Source organism: Trichosurus vulpecula, chromosome 7 (genome assembly GCF_011100635.1).
Source record: "Trichosurus vulpecula isolate mTriVul1 chromosome 7, mTriVul1.pri, whole genome shotgun sequence".
Classification (NCBI taxonomy): domain Eukaryota; kingdom Metazoa; phylum Chordata; class Mammalia; order Diprotodontia; family Phalangeridae; genus Trichosurus; species Trichosurus vulpecula.
The window spans coordinates 229,767,780-229,786,381 of NC_050579.1; the positions used below are offsets into that span (position 1 = coordinate 229,767,780).

Consider the following 18,602-nt stretch of genomic DNA (forward strand, 5'->3'; position numbering starts at 1 on the left):
ACATTCCTTAAAGGATATGGTATTTGACTACTTGGTAGAGCCATTGGAAGTATTTCAGCAGTATAAAAATATCATCCGCATAATACAAAAAATTGTACTTTGCACCTGTATATATTAAATTTGTATCTGAAGTATGAAGTTTGGCATTTGTAAAATAGCTTTAACTTCAAGGCTATATTTATGTGAGACCTTTTGGAAAACCATGTCTGTCTTCCCCACATTATAGTTTCTGTTTATATAGAGAAAGGGAATATATTAAAGCTATAACAAGTAGAAACTTCACTCAAATCCAGTAAATTGGGAAATGTTGGTCTGCAGAAGCAAAAGCACTTTTAAAAGTTGAGGACAAAGATGTAGAACCAGTTAGTTGTTGTCCATATAGGTTCTTCTCCTACTTAAAAGTTTATTGGCATATATACATACACACACATATATTATGTATATGCATGTATGTAACACACATTAAGTATTGTAAATAATCTTAATTAAAATAGCATATTTGTACATTATATATTTATACATGTGTATGTGTGTATATGCGTGTGTTTATACATATGTGTATATATACACACACATAATCACATAAGAACTTGGTTAAAATGTTAGTTATTAAATATTCTTACAAAGCTTGCTTGAATGACCAAATCCAAATATTTATAATTAGCTCATTTATTGTGTGGTTATAGGTGTCTGAATAAGTTTTTACACATATATGTATATATGATATATATTATATATGTGTTTATAATTTAAAAGCATGTTATCAGTAACTCCTCTACATGGTCTAATATATTCACTTGCCTTTGCCTTCTTGAAAGTCTAACATAATTCTTAATCTTCAAATGAAGTTACTGGAGAACTTTTCTTTTTAAACAGGGACTTTTTCTGAGCCCTTACAGAAAGGCCAAACACTTCTGATCCAGCTTCAAGCCTCTGAGGGAGTCTACTGTGACCGTTTGGATGGGATTAACATTGCTCCAGGAACTATTGGTAGGAATATGCATTTATATCTTTTTAAATTAAGTAAATAAAATGTCAAAAGGTACCTGGCATACTCAAATGCAGTGCTGGCTTTGAAATAAGAATGCCCTATGTTCACTGCCTCTGATACATACTGGTTGTGTGACCCTGGACAAGTCACTAAAACTCTCAGGGTCCCAGACAAGTCTTTATGATTATTAATCTGTCACTAATCTTCATTGGTAGAGGTAGTTGCTATGCAGTCATCCATTTGGATTAAAATTATATCAATTCAAAACATTCTGCACTTACATGTGTGTGGGAAGTAGGAAGGAGACTAACTGTGAATTTGGTTTTATGTGTGATTAGTAGCTAATTTTGGGTGGATTTTTATTAGTTGTGAGATCTTTCTAGTTGATCATACCACAGTAAAACAGGCTGGGCAGCTGTCTCTACATTTGCTGATGTTATTACACTGAAAGATCCAACTAAAAAGGGTGCGATGGAAAAAAAAAACACAACCTAAAATGGCTTCTCAGTCACATATATTGTGTCCTACAAATAACTCAATTTTAGATAACAGCAGGAATAATGAGCTCCACACCCCGCTGCCCCCGGTTGTCCTAAGGTCTGCCACTTCCTTAGTTTGGGTGATTCTATATTGGATAATGAAGATGGTCAGAGAGTTGCTTTCTTATTTCTCAGGGTCCCTCCAAGGACTCTTAACACCATTAAGCATTAGATCATCTCTGTCCGTTGGTTCTAAAAAATGTGATAAATTGTTTTCTGTCAATGCACAACTGATGATGCCGCATGATCTATCAATCAATTTCTCTTTCTATTTCTATATCATCCATAGCTATATACTCATACTCATGATGTCATTGTTTTTCTTCCAAAATGAAAGATGGACAACAAAAAATCCAACGGTCTGTCATCGCTTTCTATATCATCTCTATCTATCTTTCTATCATCTATTTCTTTATCATCTCTCTGTTTCTTTCTGTCTCTCTATCTCTGTCTGTCTGTCTCTCCCTTTGGCCAGCTCTGATGTTTTTTTGATTTCACGCAGATTTATGTTTAATCAGAATTGCAACCAATACAAGTGTATTATTCTTGGCTTTTGTCTTAGAAATCCTCTAAATTAAATACTTTTAAAGAATCTGCCTTAGATATTCATTCATTCATTTAGTCAATAAACATTTATTAAGTGCCTGTTACATGATGGGCACTGTGCTAAGCATGATGGTTAAAAATTTTAAAAAGGCAAAAGACATTCCTTGTCCTAGAGGTTCTAAAAATCTAATGGAGAAGAAAATGCATAAAAAGAAGCTGAGGGGTGGGGGAAGGGAAGGGAGAGCAGGTACCATGGGTGGGGGAATGATGAAGTCCTATAGCCAGGTGGGAAGTGATGAGGTGTCTGCCTGGGCATCCTCCTTAAATAGAGGATCTGGAGGGAGTTCTCCTATGTCCAGCCTCCGTTATCTCCAGTCAAGGGCCATTTTCTGAATACAGGTTTTGGGCAGTATCCGGTATATTCTAGATTCTCAGTTAAGCCTCAGAAATACCCTCTTTGGGGGTTAGTTCCTCATTAAAATCATGAGAAACAATGATATTTATTGAGTTGGTGAAGTTTATTTAGTGTCATCATCAGCCTTCTAATTTTCAACAAATACTTACTGAGCATCTAATATGTCTGAAGAACAGTGCCAGGTATTATAGAGACAGCAAGGTGGTGATAAGATATACCCTTAAGGATCTCACAATTGAGTTTCTCTCTAGTCTTTGTGGGACTAGGATGAAATGAATAAAGAAATAGTAGGGCTTTTTCCTCCTCTCGTACTGGGTCCATAATTATCTACCATGAAGCAAGTAAAATTGCAACATAAATGACAGATTTAGCTTCTCTTAATCTTCATTAATAAGAATGTTCAAAGAAATAGTGCATTAATTGATTAATCAAAATGGACTAATTCAAGATTAAACAGCAAACTTTTTTTCGATTTTGCTTGTAAAAAGCAAAAGCTTTTCTGTTGTTGCTTTAAATCTTCCAAAAATACATTAGTCCACTTTCTTGAATCATGAAGGCCAATTCTCATTATGTAAAAGCCCATTGATGTTGTAGAAAGTATATGACATTGAAAAAAAATCTGTAATAATCCAGGCTATATTGTGGAAGTCGCCTCTTTTCGTCTTCCTCTCTTCCCTTCCCCTCCCCTATCCGTCCACTCTCCTCTCCCTCTCCTCTCCTTTCCTTTCCTCCCTTCTGCCTCCATTCTTCTCTCGTCTCCCTTTCCTCTTCCCTCCTTTCCCCTATATTCCCCTTCTCCTCTCCCTCTCCCTCTTTTCTCCTCCCCTTCTCCTCCCTTTCCCTCCCCATCTCCTCTTCTCCATCTTCTTTTCTCTCTTCTTTTTTAAACCTCTCTTCCTCTCTTCTCCTTTCCCTCCTTTCTTTCCTCTTTTCCTTTTCCCTGTCCTCCATCCCTCCCTCACTCCCTCTGTTCCTTCCTTCCTCCTTCCTTCTCCTTCCTTCCTCCCTCCCCTCCCTGTCTCTCTCTCCTTTTTCTTTCTTTCTCTCTCTCCTCCTTCCTCCTTTCATTTGTTTCTTTTTCTTCTGTCTTTTCTTTGTTTCCTCTTTCCTTCCTTCTTTCTTTCTTTCCTTTGTTTCTTCTTTTCTTTCTTTCTTTCTCTTTTCTTCTTTCTTTCTTTTTCTTTTTTCTTTCTTTCTTTCCTTCTTTCTTTCTCTCTCTTTCTTTTCTTTGTTTCTTCTTTCTTTCTTTCTTTCCTCTTCTTTCCTTATCCTCCCAAAAACCGTACTAATAACAACTTTTAAAATTGGCATTCTCTCATAAATCACAGTGAAGAAAAATTTCTACCATTTAGAGTTCCATTCATTTGGGTTCTAGTTCACTGAGGTTTTGCTATACTTGCCAATTAGTGGATTAAGTGCTTGTATCATGCCAGATATTTTCTCCTTATTTGTATAAGTTTTTTGGCCTTCTTTTTCTTGGGAAAGTCATTGATGAGAATTGTGGGTTCTGGAAAATTGGGAATTATGTTTAAAATGGAGCTTGGTACTTTATGTGTGTACAGAAAGAGAATATAGCTGGACTGCATCAAGCAAATCTCTGTCAAGACTTTAAACCTTTTGTCTGATGAGAATCATTAACAGGCCAAAAGATTGATGTAAATTACTGGAAACAAAACCAGTGGCACTAAATCCCTTTCCTCTAGGAAACAAAATGCATTCCACCCTGGCCCTGCCCCCACTCCTTGCACACTAAATAACATAAAATACCAAAACAACAAATTTATATATTAGGGGCAGTGATTTCAGACGTATTCTAGTAGACAATTCTTTAAATATGATGTCTTTCTCTACAGATTCTACTGAACTCCTGACTTCCTTTAAGTCTCAACTGAAATCCTATCTTTTACTGGAAGTCTTACATACCAGCACCTCCACTCAGGATTTTCAATATTAAGATCATTTTTTCAAGAAAAATTGACCCTCTTAATTCTAGTGCCTTCCCTCTGTTAATTATTTTCTATTTATCATGTACATAGTTTGCTTTGTATATATTTGTTTGCATGTTGTCTCTCCCATTAGATTGTAAGCTCCTTGAGGGGGACTGCCTTTTGCCTCCTTTCATAACCCCAGTGCTTAGCACAGTGCCTGGCACATAGCAGGTGTGTAAAAAAATTTTATTGACTGAGTATAGATTTATTTCTAAACTTTGCATCATATTTATATTATATAACATTTCATTTTCTTTACATGGCCCATAGCTAATCAATATCATTGCCACTTAGATACACTTGGAACAATATAAGGATATTTAGAGTATCCACATTAGTCTTATCAGATTAAATGTTAATTTTTCAGCATGTGTCATTTAGTTGTTTTTTTTTTAACTATTATCCTTTTTTGCATTCTAACCTCTTTAGTGATCTTCTCTTGCTATGCTTATTAATTTCCTGTGTGTGTCTTCTACTTGCTCCAGGGGTTTATGGGAAGGTACAGCTTCATAGTGCATACCCTAGGAAGGCCTGGACACATCTTGCAGCTGATATTGCATCAGGAAATGAGAGGTGAGAGGTCAAAGTTGTTTGGGTCAGTATGCACGCTTGTAATTTATATTGCTTCACCTTAAAGTGTTATTTCAATGAAAAGTTAATTTTTTAAATGAAATCACCTTCAGGAACATTTTTATTTACGAAAGATTAGTAAATTAGAGTTTGGAGGAATTCCTTTACAGATGTGCGTTTTGGAGTTATATAATAAAACTTTACCAGTTCAGGGTAAATAAGGGAGATGTTGGTCTGTCTGAATTAGTGAAAAATATGAATTATAGACAAATTTAAAGGAAAATTAGTTTTATTACTTGGAAACACATAGAGTTACTTGAATGAGGCTAAAACTGTTATTTAGTAAAGATTCTTAGAGGGCTTGCTTGAATGAAAACACAAGTGCTTTATATTTAGCAAATTAATTTTATATACAATTGTGCTACTAAACTAACTTTTTGGGTCTAATTTTCTTTACTTGTAAAATGAGAGTATTCAGCTCCATCTCTTCTGCCTCTAAATCTATGGCACTAGTAGAAAACCATTTATTATTTAAAGAAGTGTAGACATTCTCCTATAGCTTTATTTATAATAAGGGTTTGCTAAACAATTCTTTTCTCTCTGATTCTTCTCTTCCTGTCCCCATAGATTATGTTATAGTGAATTTTACTCTCACCCTCATATTAGTTAATGCCAACTCAGAATTTGTGTCATTTCCTATAGCAGGGATATTTCTTGTGGAGACTTTTGTTTGGTTAGAAAAGTTTTCACTCGAATTTTTGTGAATGTCGTGCATATATAACCAACCAGAGAAAGGAGAAAAGGACATTCTGGAACAAAATAAATTTCCTTTGGTGGTACTGTCATTAGAGATGGGAAAGTATGGAATAGGGTCAATTTTTCTTGCAAAGATGATTTTAATTTTGAAAATCCTGAGTTAAGGTGCTGCTCTAGGTAGGAATATCTGACAGATTACTGTAACCACAGGATAAGAGTCCAAAGAAGATATTAGGGCTAAGAGATAATAGATTTTGATTGATTGATCAATAAACATTTATTAAGTACCTACTACATGCCAGGCATTGTGCTAAGCACTGGTTATATAAAAAGAAGCAAAAGACAGTCTCTGACTTCAAGGGGCTTACAATCTAATGAGGGAGACAACATGGAAACAAATATATACAAACAAGCTATATACAAAATAAACAGGATATAATTAACAGAGAGACAGCACTATAAGTAAGAGGGATGGGGGGAAATTTTCAGTAAAATATGGGATTTTAGCTGGTTCTTAAATGAAGTCGGGAGGTCTCTCTAGAGAGATTAATAGGTAGAGCAGAGGAGGGAGAGTGTTCCAAGCATGGGAGACAGCCAGAGAAGATTCCTGGAGCTGAGAAATAGAGTGTCTTGTTCATGGAATGGCCAGGAAGCCAATGTCACTGGATCAAAGAGTATGTGTTGGGGAGTAAAGTGTACAAAGACTGGAAAGGTAGGAGGGGCTAGGTTATAAGGAGCTTTGAATACCAAACTGAACATTTTGCATTTGTTCCCAGGGAGTATAGGAAGGCACTGCAGTTTATCGAGTGGGGGTGGGGGTGGTGGTGGCATGATCAGGAAAATTACTTTAGCGGCTGAACAGAAAAATGGATTGGAGCGGAAAGAGACTTGAGACAGAGAGACCCATCAGCAGGCTATTACAATAATCTAGATATAAGGTCACAAGAGCCACCAGAATGGTGGCACTGCCAGGGGATAGAACGGAGGTTTTTGTGAGAGAGTTTGCAAAGGTGAAATTGACTGGCCTTGGCCGTAGATTCGATATGAGGGTGAGAAATAATGAGGAATAAAGGATGACTCCTAAGATGTGAGCCCAAGGTACTGGGAGGAGGTGCTTCTCCCTATAGAAATACGAAAGGTAGAAAATATGGAGAGATTGGGGGAAAGATAATGAGCTCCATTTTGGATATGTCGAGTACATATATGATGTCTCCTGGACATCCAGTTTGACATGTCTGAAAAGCTGTTGGAGATGTGCGATCTGAGGTCAGCAGGAATATCGGGGCAGGTAAGGTAGGTTTGGGGATCATCAGCCCACATCCATCTCCCTGTGTTCTGAACAACTGCACCGTATTTGTGCTTGACTGTTTTGTGTATGAAGAAGGACTTTGATACTCAGCTGTGTTGTAGGATGCCAGAGGGCAGGATATGTGTGAGCATTTGTGTTTGTATGCATGTGTGTGTGTATTCCCTTAAGTGTCTCATATAGGACTAAGAACACAATAGCCTACCAATTAAAAAGAAAAAAAAAACAACCAAACTTTCCTAAACAAAAAAAGCAAAAAAAAAAAAAAAACCAAACCAAAACAAAAAAAAACTTATTTAACTAAATAGAAGATGTATGTCAAACTGAAAACTGAACCAGAAAACTGAAAACTGAACCAGAAAACTGAAAACCAGAATTTAATAATAATAATAATTACAAGCACTTATATAGTAATGATTATGTAAATGTTATGATGATGATGATGGTGATGATGATGATGATGGTGATGATGATGATGCTCGAGGCACTACTAAGTGCTTTACAATTACTAACTTCTTTGGTCTTCACAACAACCCTGGAAGGTAGATGATATTATTATCCCCATTTTTTTAGTTGAGGAAACTGAGGCAAACAGATTGAGTGACTTTCCCGGAATAATACAACTAGTCTGTATAGGGGGCCAGATGTGAACATCAGTTCTTCCTGACTCCAAGCCGGGCTCCCTATTCACTGTACCACCTACCTGCCCGTTCAGGTCTTGAGGACCCTCTGATTACCTCTGGATATACTGGTATGAGAATGTTACCACTGCTTCTTGTCTGTAAGGCTGTTGCTCTGTTTTGAATGGAGACATAAGGAGAGAGTGAACACTGAAGTAATTATCCGAATCTCTTAAGCAATCCGAGATCATAAATTCTATAATGTCAGGGACTGTGATTTTAAATGTGTTTTCCTTCAGCATTTAGGATGGTGCTCTTTCACAATGCAGGTGAGTACTAAAGGATTCTGTTGATATTATTGGGGTTTCAATAAATTTTGGATGAGATTGGTAAATGATTAGCTACAGAAGAAAAATACCAAATCTCTCGTAAAGTCACAAGTCACTCATCCCATAACTATCTTTTCTTAGGAGAAAAAAAAATGTCCCAGGCCCAGAATAGCCTAAAGCCCGGGGTTATATGCAGCCATTATCATTTAGCTTTAGCAGAATTTTAGTTCAGTTAACAAGACAGTTTAAAGTGTGTGTGTTTATATATGTGTGTCTCATATATGGTTTTAAAAGATGTTTCAAGGTGATTTAGGGAGCATACAATCATGCTCCCTTAACAGTTTGAAGATACATTTTTCTTCAACTGTGTAATGTATTAATGGCAAGAGAATGGAAAATGTGCTGATATTTTGTTTATCCTTTTAAAAAGTTATCTTTCAGGAGAGTTCCACTGTGATTATTCATATTTTCCTCCCTTTCTTTTCCCATCTGGTTCCCATTTTTGGTTACAATTATGGTCACAAACAACTCTTCATCTTTCTGGTTTTATATTCAGAACAATTGAGGTCTCTTCTCTCCCCTGTATGATGCTCATTAGCATCAATCAGAGATACTGCATGCACCAAGAATTGGAACCAACCATTAAGCCAAGAGTCTTTGAAATGGTGGAGGTGGAAACTGGGAGAGTTAGAGTAGAACCAGGTGACATGGATTTTATGATATAGGAGTAAGGCAAAAACTCATATTTGGATGGCATCCACCCATTCATCCATTTCTTCGAGAAACATTTATAATAACGATGATGATGGTTTATATTTATTCATCACCTACTATGTGTGAGGTCCCATAGTTTATGGCAAACTTTAGGACTCTAAAGATGAAAAATGATATATTCTTTGGCTTCAATGATCTTGCAGTCTACTAGGGAATAGGACATGTACATAAATAAATATATTTTAAACCGTGAGTACGTATGACTTGAAATACAGTCCTTAGTAAGCTTATAGGAGAGTTCTCATATCTACTCACAGAAATGACTGGTAACTTAACAGGCAGACTGGAAGCTGATCCCTAGCTATTTGTGACAAATTATAGCTAAAGATTTGATTTGTGAAGCAGAGAGAATGAGTAAGTGGTTGGAGAGACCGGGCGAAAACTGAAGGTTTGGGGCGCGGGGGAATTGTTTAGGTGTTGATCCTTAAGTGATTGGAAGGTGCATTGTGGGTCTTCAGGTAGGGATCCCCAGAGGGTTCAGATCATCCTCCTTGGTGAACCTACATTTCAGGAGTGAAGGGGTGTTTGAGCAGCAAAGCAATATAGGGGAAGGTGTGCCCAGCCTGTGTAAGCAGATGAAATTAAGAATGCACTAGGTCCTTTTTATGACTGCCTATAGAATTTGATTTCCATGATAGTGCATACTGTTTCATTTCTGTCTTTGTATCCCTAGGACCGAGAACCATTGTGTCTGGCCAATAGGAGGTGCCTAAAATGCTTATTGTTGGATAGATTAATCTCCATGTAATGATTGATTAATAATATCTATCCTCAAATTGTTCATGGCCCTTAGCCTGGTCTTTCTCCCTTTTGTACTTTGGATAATAGGATCATAGACTTTAGAGGTGAAAGAGACCTTAGAATTCATCTAATTCATTTCTTGTATGTTAAAACTAAGGACGCTGAGTCTCAAGGAGTTGAAGAAACTTACCCGAAGTCACACAAGAAAGGATAGCAGAGACAGGATTTAATCCCAGGTTCTCTGACTCCATATTCAGTGCTTCCTCCCCCCACCCCCACAATACCTTTTACTTGATATCATGGTTGTTTGTGTACAGGCTTTCTCTTCCTCCCTTTGGACTTAAAAGTTGTGTGAAGGCAGTTGCCTCACTGTGTATAGTACAGTGCCCTATACATATTCGGTGTTTAGTAAATGTTTGTTTATTCACTAGACTTCTCTGGCTGCTCCTCCCTCTCCAAAGCCTCTCCTTCCTCACAATCTCCAATCAAGTTATTTGTATGAATTCCTTAGGGTACTGCCCTACAATGAACACATATATTCTTAAGACATATTTTAGGACCACTGTTTCATTAATCAGGCAAAAGCATAACCCATGGGATTTCCAATATATTACTGCCCAGGGTGAGGAATTTCCTTTCTCCACTGCTTTGATATAGTCTTCATCCCTGAGTGCAAAAGGAGATTTAAGGCCAAGGACTTCCTTAAATAGGAAGAGCACTGAATGTAGTACCTGAAGGAAAGAGTTAAAGAGAAGAGAGGGCATTCTAGGCAAAGGGAATGATAAAAGCAAACAGACAGTGGAGGAGAAGTATGCATACTCTGTTGCTTCACTCATTTCTATCATACTCTTCCCAGATCATAGATTCCAAGCTGGAAAGGACCTTAGAGGCCATTGGGTCCAATCTCCTCTTTGTGTAGATGAGGAAGTTGAGGGTGAAAGAAGCTATGTGGTTTGCCCAGGGTCACATGGCTAGCAACTGGCTGAAACAAGATTTGATGCACCCAACCTTTTACCAGTCCAGTAGTTAGGCCACTGCTGGGTGTGTGATTTTGGACAAGTCATGTGACCTCTCTTAACCACAGTTTCATTTCAGTGGTTTGATGGGGAAAGCAATGTGTTAAGCCTCAGAGAATCTGTACTTGATTCCCAGCACTACTATTTACTACCTTTACAATGCTTAACCTCTCTGAACCTCAGTTCCTCATCTGGGGGTTGGGCTAAATAATCTCTGAAGAAGGGAAAGGGAACAAGCATTTATTAAGTGCCTTCTGTGTGTTAGGGACTATGCTTTAAAAACTTGTCTCATTGTCTCAAAAATCTTTGACATTCAATCCAGTTCTAGAAAGATCTCATAATATTTATTTTGAGCATCTACTATATATATTGTAGATCATTATGGCAGATACCAAAGAAAGATAAGACAATCTTTGGCATTAATGGAGCCTTAGCAAAGAGTTACTTAAAATGTTCTTAATTATATCAACTTGGTCAAATCACCTAATTTCTCTAAGCTTAAAGTTCCTCATTGATAAAATGAAGATCAAACTAATACTACCTGCTTCATAAGGTATATAATGAAGAAAGAACTTTGTAAACCTAAGCAGCCAGGTGGTTCAGTGGATAGAGTGTTGGGCGTAGAGTCAGAAACAAGAGTGGTCAAATATTGTTTCAGACACTTATTAGCCATGCGTCTCTGGGCAAGTCATGTAGCCTCTTCTACACTCAGCTTCTGTAACGTTAATGGGATACTAAGAGCTTCCCCGCCCATTAAGAGGCCTCACATGGAGCCCATTGGGGAGGGACTTGCCTAAGGAGAAACTTGTTTAGGGGAAGCTTGCTTGTAGGAAGGCTTTTACACCTTTTGGTACTAAGCAAGAGTTGTGATGCCTTCTGGCTCTGAGAAGTATGTGTGTGTATATACATACATACATACATACATACACACACATATATGTACATACATATGTATGTATGTATGTATATGTATATATGTGCATATATATGTACATATATATGTACTCTAAGTTGGCATTGTGCTTTGGAGTTTCACTTATAAGAAGGATCTTGTGATTCCCTGGTCAAGACTCTGAGTAGCCACATGTTCAGAGTTCTCTGACTGCTCACATGTAAAGGCTCACTAGATCAAGTGGTGTACGTAAAGTGTATAGCAATATTGCCTTGGTTTGGGCAGTTAATAGCTGTCGGCTAATTTCTCTGTATTTTCTCTGATGTTCAGGGGCCTGACTTTTCCCCTGAACTAGTGAATGTAATTAAGGAAAATTGTTGACCCCTTAAAAATCTATCTTTCATGGTAAAGCAGATCAAAGAACCTGTGCTAGCAGGCCATCCTGGATAACTAGGGTGCTTGCTGTTATAGCTTTCTCATTTTATTTATTTATTTATTTGTTTTTTTTTTTTAATTTATTTATTTAACGTATTTAGTTTTCATTGGTTTTCACAAGAGTTTGAATTACAAATTTTCTCCCCATTTCTACCCTCCACCCCACTCCAAGATGGCGTATATTCTGGTTGCCCTGTTCCCCAGTCAGCCCTCCCTTCTGTCACCCCACTCCCCTCCCATCCCCTTTTCCCTTCCTTTTTTGTAGGCAAGCTAAATTTCTACTCCCTATTGCCTGTGTATCTTATTTTCTAGTTGCATGCAAAAATTTTTTTTGTTGTTTTTGAACGTCTGTTTTTAAAAACTTTGAGTTCCAAATTCTACCCCCTCCTCCCTTCCCACCCACCCTCCCCAAGAAGTCAAGCAATTCAACATAGGCCACATGTGTAGCATTATGTATAACCCTTCCACAATACTCATGTTGTGAAAGATTAACTATATTTTGCTCCTTCCCAACCCCTCCCCCTTTATTAAGTTTTCTCCCTTGACCCTGTCCCCTTTTGAAAGTGTTTGTTTTTGATTACCTCCACCCCCATTTGCCCTCCCCTCCATCATCCCCCCCCCTTTTTTATCTTCTTCCCTCTTCTTTCCTGTGGGGTAAAATACCCGATTGGGTATGTATGGTATTCCCTCCTCAGGCCAAATCTGATGAGAGCAAGACTCACTCATTCCCCCCTCACCTGTCCTCTCCCCTCCTCCGACAGAACTGCTTCCTCTTGCCACCTTTATGCGAGATAATCCCCCCCCATTCTATCTCTCCCTATCTCCCTCTCTCAATATGTTCCTCTCTCATCCCTTAATTTGGTTTTATTTCTTTTAGTTATCGTCCCTTCATCTTCAACTTACCCTATGTCCACTCTCTCTCTCTCTCTCTCTCTCTCTCTCTCTCTCTCTCTCTCTCTAAACATATATATATATATATATGTATATACACATAGATATATACATACACACACATTCACTTATATATATACATAAACATATATACATATATGCATATTTCCTTTAGCTACCCTAATACTGAGGTCTCATGAATCATAAATGTTATCTTTCCATGTAGGAATGTCAACAAAACAGTTCAACTTTAGTATGTCCCTTGCAATTTCTTTTTCTTTTTCTTGATTACCTTTTCATGCTTCTCTTGATTCTTGCGTTTGAAAGTCAAATTTTCTATTCAGTTCTGGTCTTTTCACTGAGAAAGCTTGAAAGTCCTCTATTTTATTAAAAATCCATATTTTGCCTTGGAGCATGATACTCAGTTTTGCTGGGTAGGTGATTCTTGGTTTTAATCCTAGCTCCATTGACCTCCGGAATATTGTATTCCAAGCCCTTCGATCTCTTAATATAGAAGCTGCCAGATCTTAGGTTATTCTGATTGTGTTTCCACAATACTCAAATTGTTTCTTTCTGGCTGCTTGCAGTATTTTCTCCTTGATCTGGGAGCTCTGGAATTTGGCAACAATATACCTGGGAGATTTCTTTTTGGGATCTATTTAAGGAGGCGATCAATGGATTCTTTCAATTTCTATTTTGCCCTGTGGCTCTAGAATATCAGGGCAGTTCTCCTTGATAATTTCTTGAAAGATGATATATGGGCTCTTTTTTTGATCATGGCTTTCAAGTAGTCCAATATTTTTAAATTATCTCTCCTGGATCTATTTTCCAGGTCAGTGGTTTTCCAATGAGATATTTCACATTGTCTTCCATTTTTTCATTCCTTAGGTTCTGTTTTATAATATCTTGATTTCTCATAAAGTCACTAGCTTCCACTTGCTCCAATCTAATTTTTAAGGTAGTATTTTCTTCAGTGGTCTTTTGGACCTCCTTTTCCATTTGGCTAATTCTGCCTTTCAAGGCATTCTTCTCCTCATTGGCTTTTTGGAGCTCTTTTGCCGTTTGAGTTAGTCTGTTTTTTAAGGTGTTGTTTTCTTCAGTGTATTTTTCAGTATGTTTTTGGGTCTCCTTTAGCAAGTCATTGACTTGTTTTTCATGGTTTTCTCACATCCTTCTCATTTTTCTTCCCAATTTTTCCTCTACTTCTCTAACTTGCTTTTCCAAATCCTTTTTGAGCTCTTCCATGGCCTGGGACCAGTTCATGTTTTTCTTGGAGGTTTCTGTTCTAGGCTCTTTGACTTTGTTAACTTCTCTGTCTGTATGTTTTGGTCTTCTTTGTCAGCAAAGAAAGAATGCAAAGTCTGAGACTGAATCTGGGTGCGTTTTCGCTGCCTGGCCATATTCCCAACCAACTAACTTGACCCTTGAGTTTTTCAGTGGGGTATGACTGCTTGTAGACTAACAAGTTCTATGTTCCACGTTTGGGGGGTGATGTGCCAGCTCTGCCACACCAGCACTACTCCTTCCCCAAGAACCCCCAACCCGGACTGGGCTCAGATCTTCAGCAGGCTGTGCACTCCTGCTCTGATCCGCCACTTAATTCCTCCCACCAGGTGGGCCTGGGGCCAGAAGCAACAACAGCTGTAGCTGTCCCACCTCCGCTGCCCCCAGGGCTGGAAGCGGAACCTCAAACTCCTTCCACTCCCGCAGCTTTTCCCACTAACCTTCTCAGCTGTCTTTGGTGTTTGTGGGTTGAGAAGTCTGGTAACTGCCGCAGCTCACTGATTCAGGGCACTACGGCCCGCTCCGCCAGGTTCCTGGTCTTGTTGGTTCACGCTGTTCAGGCTGGGCTCTGCTCCACTCCATTCCCAGCTCCCAGCTCCCAGCTCTGTGTGGGATAGACCTCACCCAGAGACCATCTAGGCTGTCCTGGGCTGGAGCCCTGCTTCCCTCTGCTGTTTTGTGGGTTCTGCAGTTCTAGAATTGGTTCCAAGCCAATTTTTATAGGTTTTTGGAGGGACTCAGCAGGGGGTCATGCTAGTCCCTGCTTTCCAGCCACCATCTTAGCTTTCTCATTTTAAAAAGAGGAGAGTGGACTTAGTGTCCTCTAAGGTCCCTTCCAGCCCTGAATTTGTGATCTGGGATGAATATTATAGAAATGAGTAAAGCATTTAAATGACAAAAAGATTCTTAAATTCTGGGAAGTTTTCCAATGTTATTTCTTGGATTATGGTATTTACTCAGATTTTTTGACTTGAGTTGTTCTGGAAGACCTAGGATGCTAAAGATTTCTCTATGCATCTTAGCTATGAGATCAATCTATTTTTTGTGCATGGAAATAATGTATTCTTTAACATAATTGAATTTTACTTTTCTTTAAAGCACAATGTTTTGCACATAGTAAGTAGTTAGTTCCATCTTCTTACAGATTTACTTTTACTTCAATATATCTTTTATCCCAATCAATTGTTTTCTCTTTTACTTCTTTTAGAGAGACTTGATATGATTGATTCAAATTTTTATATTCTGCTAATTGTCTCTTCATTACAAGTCACAAATTTTGCCATAGGTTCCCTTTTAACCTTTACTTTCAAGACTTATTTCTCTCTTTACACACTTAAGAGCATCTTGCCGTAACTCCTAAGCTCTCTTGAGAACCCAAAAGGTCCTCTTGCTTCATCGGTTCTTGATTCTATTTATCTCCTCTTGTGATATTTTAGAAAGAAGAATTTGGTGTCATTTACATGTCTCAGTGATCACCTTCTCTCTTGTTTTAATATCTTCTCTATTGATTTATATGCATGTCTTCCAGGTTTTTCCATTGATTTGCTCCTGAGATCCCTGGCAGTTTCAGGCTTTTTCCCTTAAATTCCCTTTGAGTTACTTTCTGATTCCTTCACCTTTGATGGTGGATGTCTCGGGATCTGACCCTCAAAGCTAACTCAACCTTCTTTTACACTGAGAATTCACTTTTTGATGGTTTCAGTCCATACTCCACATGACTTCAAGGTGGATAGGAGTGGTTGCAGAAGGATACCAGTTCCCTTTTCTTAAGGACTAGTATAACCTCAGAGGCATCCTGATTCTCTGATCTATTCCCTCTTTTCTTTAATTCTCTGCATAAGCACTACTGCAGTGTGCTGCCAACCTAGGCAGACTGTGCTTCTGTTTTCCTTCACTTCCCTTCCCCTACAAGGGGTTGGACAGAGTTAAGGTCTGCTGTTTGTTGCCACAGAAAAATGGGGTGAGGCATGGGCAGAATGTGCTAACTAGATCTCAGAGTACAGGCCAGTGGGCTAGATTATGCCACATTGCTAGAGCAAGGCAGGAGATGGGAGAAGGGGGTGCTGAGTGAGCATGTTACAAAACAGTGATTACCCTTCCCTGCCCTTAATTTATCAGGCTGTTACTTTGTTAGTCTTTTTGGTGTTAGTCTGTGGAGATAGCTTTGAGTTTTTGTAAATAAATCCTATTTAGGGAAGTTTTCAAGAATTATTAAGGAGTAGAAAAAATACTTGTCCTCCATCTTGTTAGTCATTTAACCTGGAATAACAATACAAAATTGTATATAATAAAAGTCTACTAGAAGTCTTCCACCAATAGGGAGCCTACTATCTACCAAAGCATTCCATTCCAGTTTTGGACAGATTCAATTATTGGGAAGTTTTTGTTTTAATTGAGAGGCAATGTACCTCTATGATGTTTACCCATTTTCTCCAGCTCTTCCCTTTGGGAACAAACAAAAAAATTGTAATGATTCTTTCACATGGTAATTCTTCAAATACTTGAAGACAAATGCTTTAATCGACCAAATAGCCATTATCAGTTTTTTTTTCAACTTTGCATTTGACATGGTCTCAGTCCCCTTGCCATTCTAGTTACTCTCCTCTGAATGCACTTCAATTGGACACTGTTTTTCCTAAAAAGAAGCCGCCCAAACTGAACCCTAAACTGCCATTGTAGGCTGAGGATTATCACCTTGAAGGCAGCAGGTTATGAAGGGATTTAAATGCCAAACAGAGGATTTTATATTTGATCATGGAGGTGATAGGGAGCCATTGGAATTTATAGACTGGGATGTGACTTGGTCAGATCTGCACTTTGAGGAAGATCAGTTTTATACCTGAGTGTAGAGTGTACAACCTGAGTTAAGAGAAAGTTAAGAAGACCGACCAGCAGGCTACGGAAGTAATCCAGGTGTAAGATGATAGGAGTCTGCCCCAGGTCGGGGTAATGGTGTCAGATAAGAGAAGAGGGCATATAAAATAGATGTCACAAAGACAGAGATGACAGGACTGGGCAATGATTAGATGTGGGGATGGATGAAGGAGAGAGTGAAGAGTTGAGCACGATACGTAGCTGGCGAGCCTAGACAAGTAGAAGGATGGTGATATATACCACTGTAATACAAGAAGAGGCCACAATTGTTAATGCAGCTGAAAAAAAAAACACATTTAGTTTGGGGGCTACCTTGCCATATTATTGAACTGCTACTGAGCTTGGAGTCCACTAAAACCAACAGAGCTTTGCTACTCCATTGTCTAGCCAGGCCTACCCCAACCTGTTCTTATGTAATTGATATTTTGAACTTAATCGTGTGACTTTATATTTATTTCTATTAAATTTCCATTGCTAAGTTTGGCCAATGAATCCATCTTTGGCCAATGATGTCATTTTGAATCATGAGTCTATCATCCAACATATTAGCTCTCCCTCCTAGATTTGTATCATATACGTGTGAGCGTGTGTGTGTGTGTGTGTGTGTGTGTGTGTGTAAAACATATGTCCACCTGACTGCGTATCATAATCTTAACAGCAATTACCAGTATTTAAACAGCATTTTAAAGTTTACAAAGTGTTTTTCATATTATTTCATTTGATTCTAAAAAAAAGCCAAAACAAAACCCTGTGAAATAGGTGCTGTTATTATCCCCACTTTATAGAAAAGGAAAGTGAACCTGAGAAAAGTTAAATGATTTGCTTAGGGTCACATAACTAGAAAATATCTGAGGCAGGATTTGAACTCAAACTTTCCAGGCTTCTATTCACCTAGCTGCCATAAACAAACAAACAAATGAAATGAATGGATATCTAGATAGATAAAAAATACAAAAATAGAAGATCAGAAGGTTAGAGAAAGATGAAGACTTGAGATTTAGGTTTCTATAGGATCATTTGCATAGAGGTGTTCATGAGATTGAAACTCAGGTAGTTGTTGGAACTGCCAAAAAGAGTATAGAGAATAATATGAAGACCAAGGACAGAGCCTTTTGGTAATGCCCAAACTTAGGAAAAGAGGAGCCATTGAATTCAAATGTGTTAGAAACATCTCTTTTATTAAAGTTATTTTCTATTTTTAGAAGCATCTCTTTTATTAAAGTTATTTTCTATTTTTAGTTTACAACACTCAGTTCCACAAGTTTTTGAGTTCCAAATTTTCCCCCTTCTCCCTCCTCCCCCCCCAAGATGGCATGTAATCCAATATAGGTTCTACATATACTTTCACATTAAACTTATTTACACAATAGTCAAGTTGTAAAGAAGAATTATAACCAATGGAATGAACCATAAGAAAGAAGAAATAAAACCCCAAAAGAAAAAAAAATAAATAAATTGCCTAGGTGTAGGATGAAGTATTGCCACTTAGTGGTGTTTCTTTTATTCTTCTTTTATTCTTCTTGTCTCTATAATTTTGAATAAACAACTGCATAGAGTAAAAAAAAAAGAAGCGTCTTTGATCAAGTTCAAAACAAACAAACAAAAAATGTTTTAACAATTTTTTGTGTCTCTGCC

The 18,602-nt window shown here is 37.9% G+C and overlaps 1 protein-coding gene across 1 annotated transcript in view; it reads left to right on the forward strand.

Moving 5' to 3' along the window:
* The window catches only part of PKHD1 (PKHD1 ciliary IPT domain containing fibrocystin/polyductin), a 638,127-nt gene that overhangs the window by 440,202 nt on the left and 179,323 nt on the right, over nt 1-18,602 (forward strand). The window contains exons 55-56 of the mRNA XM_036768333.1: nt 877-990; nt 4,965-5,052. Coding sequence (XP_036624228.1) covers nt 877-990; nt 4,965-5,052 — 202 coding nt within the window. The remainder of the gene's footprint in view (nt 1-876; nt 991-4,964; nt 5,053-18,602) is intronic.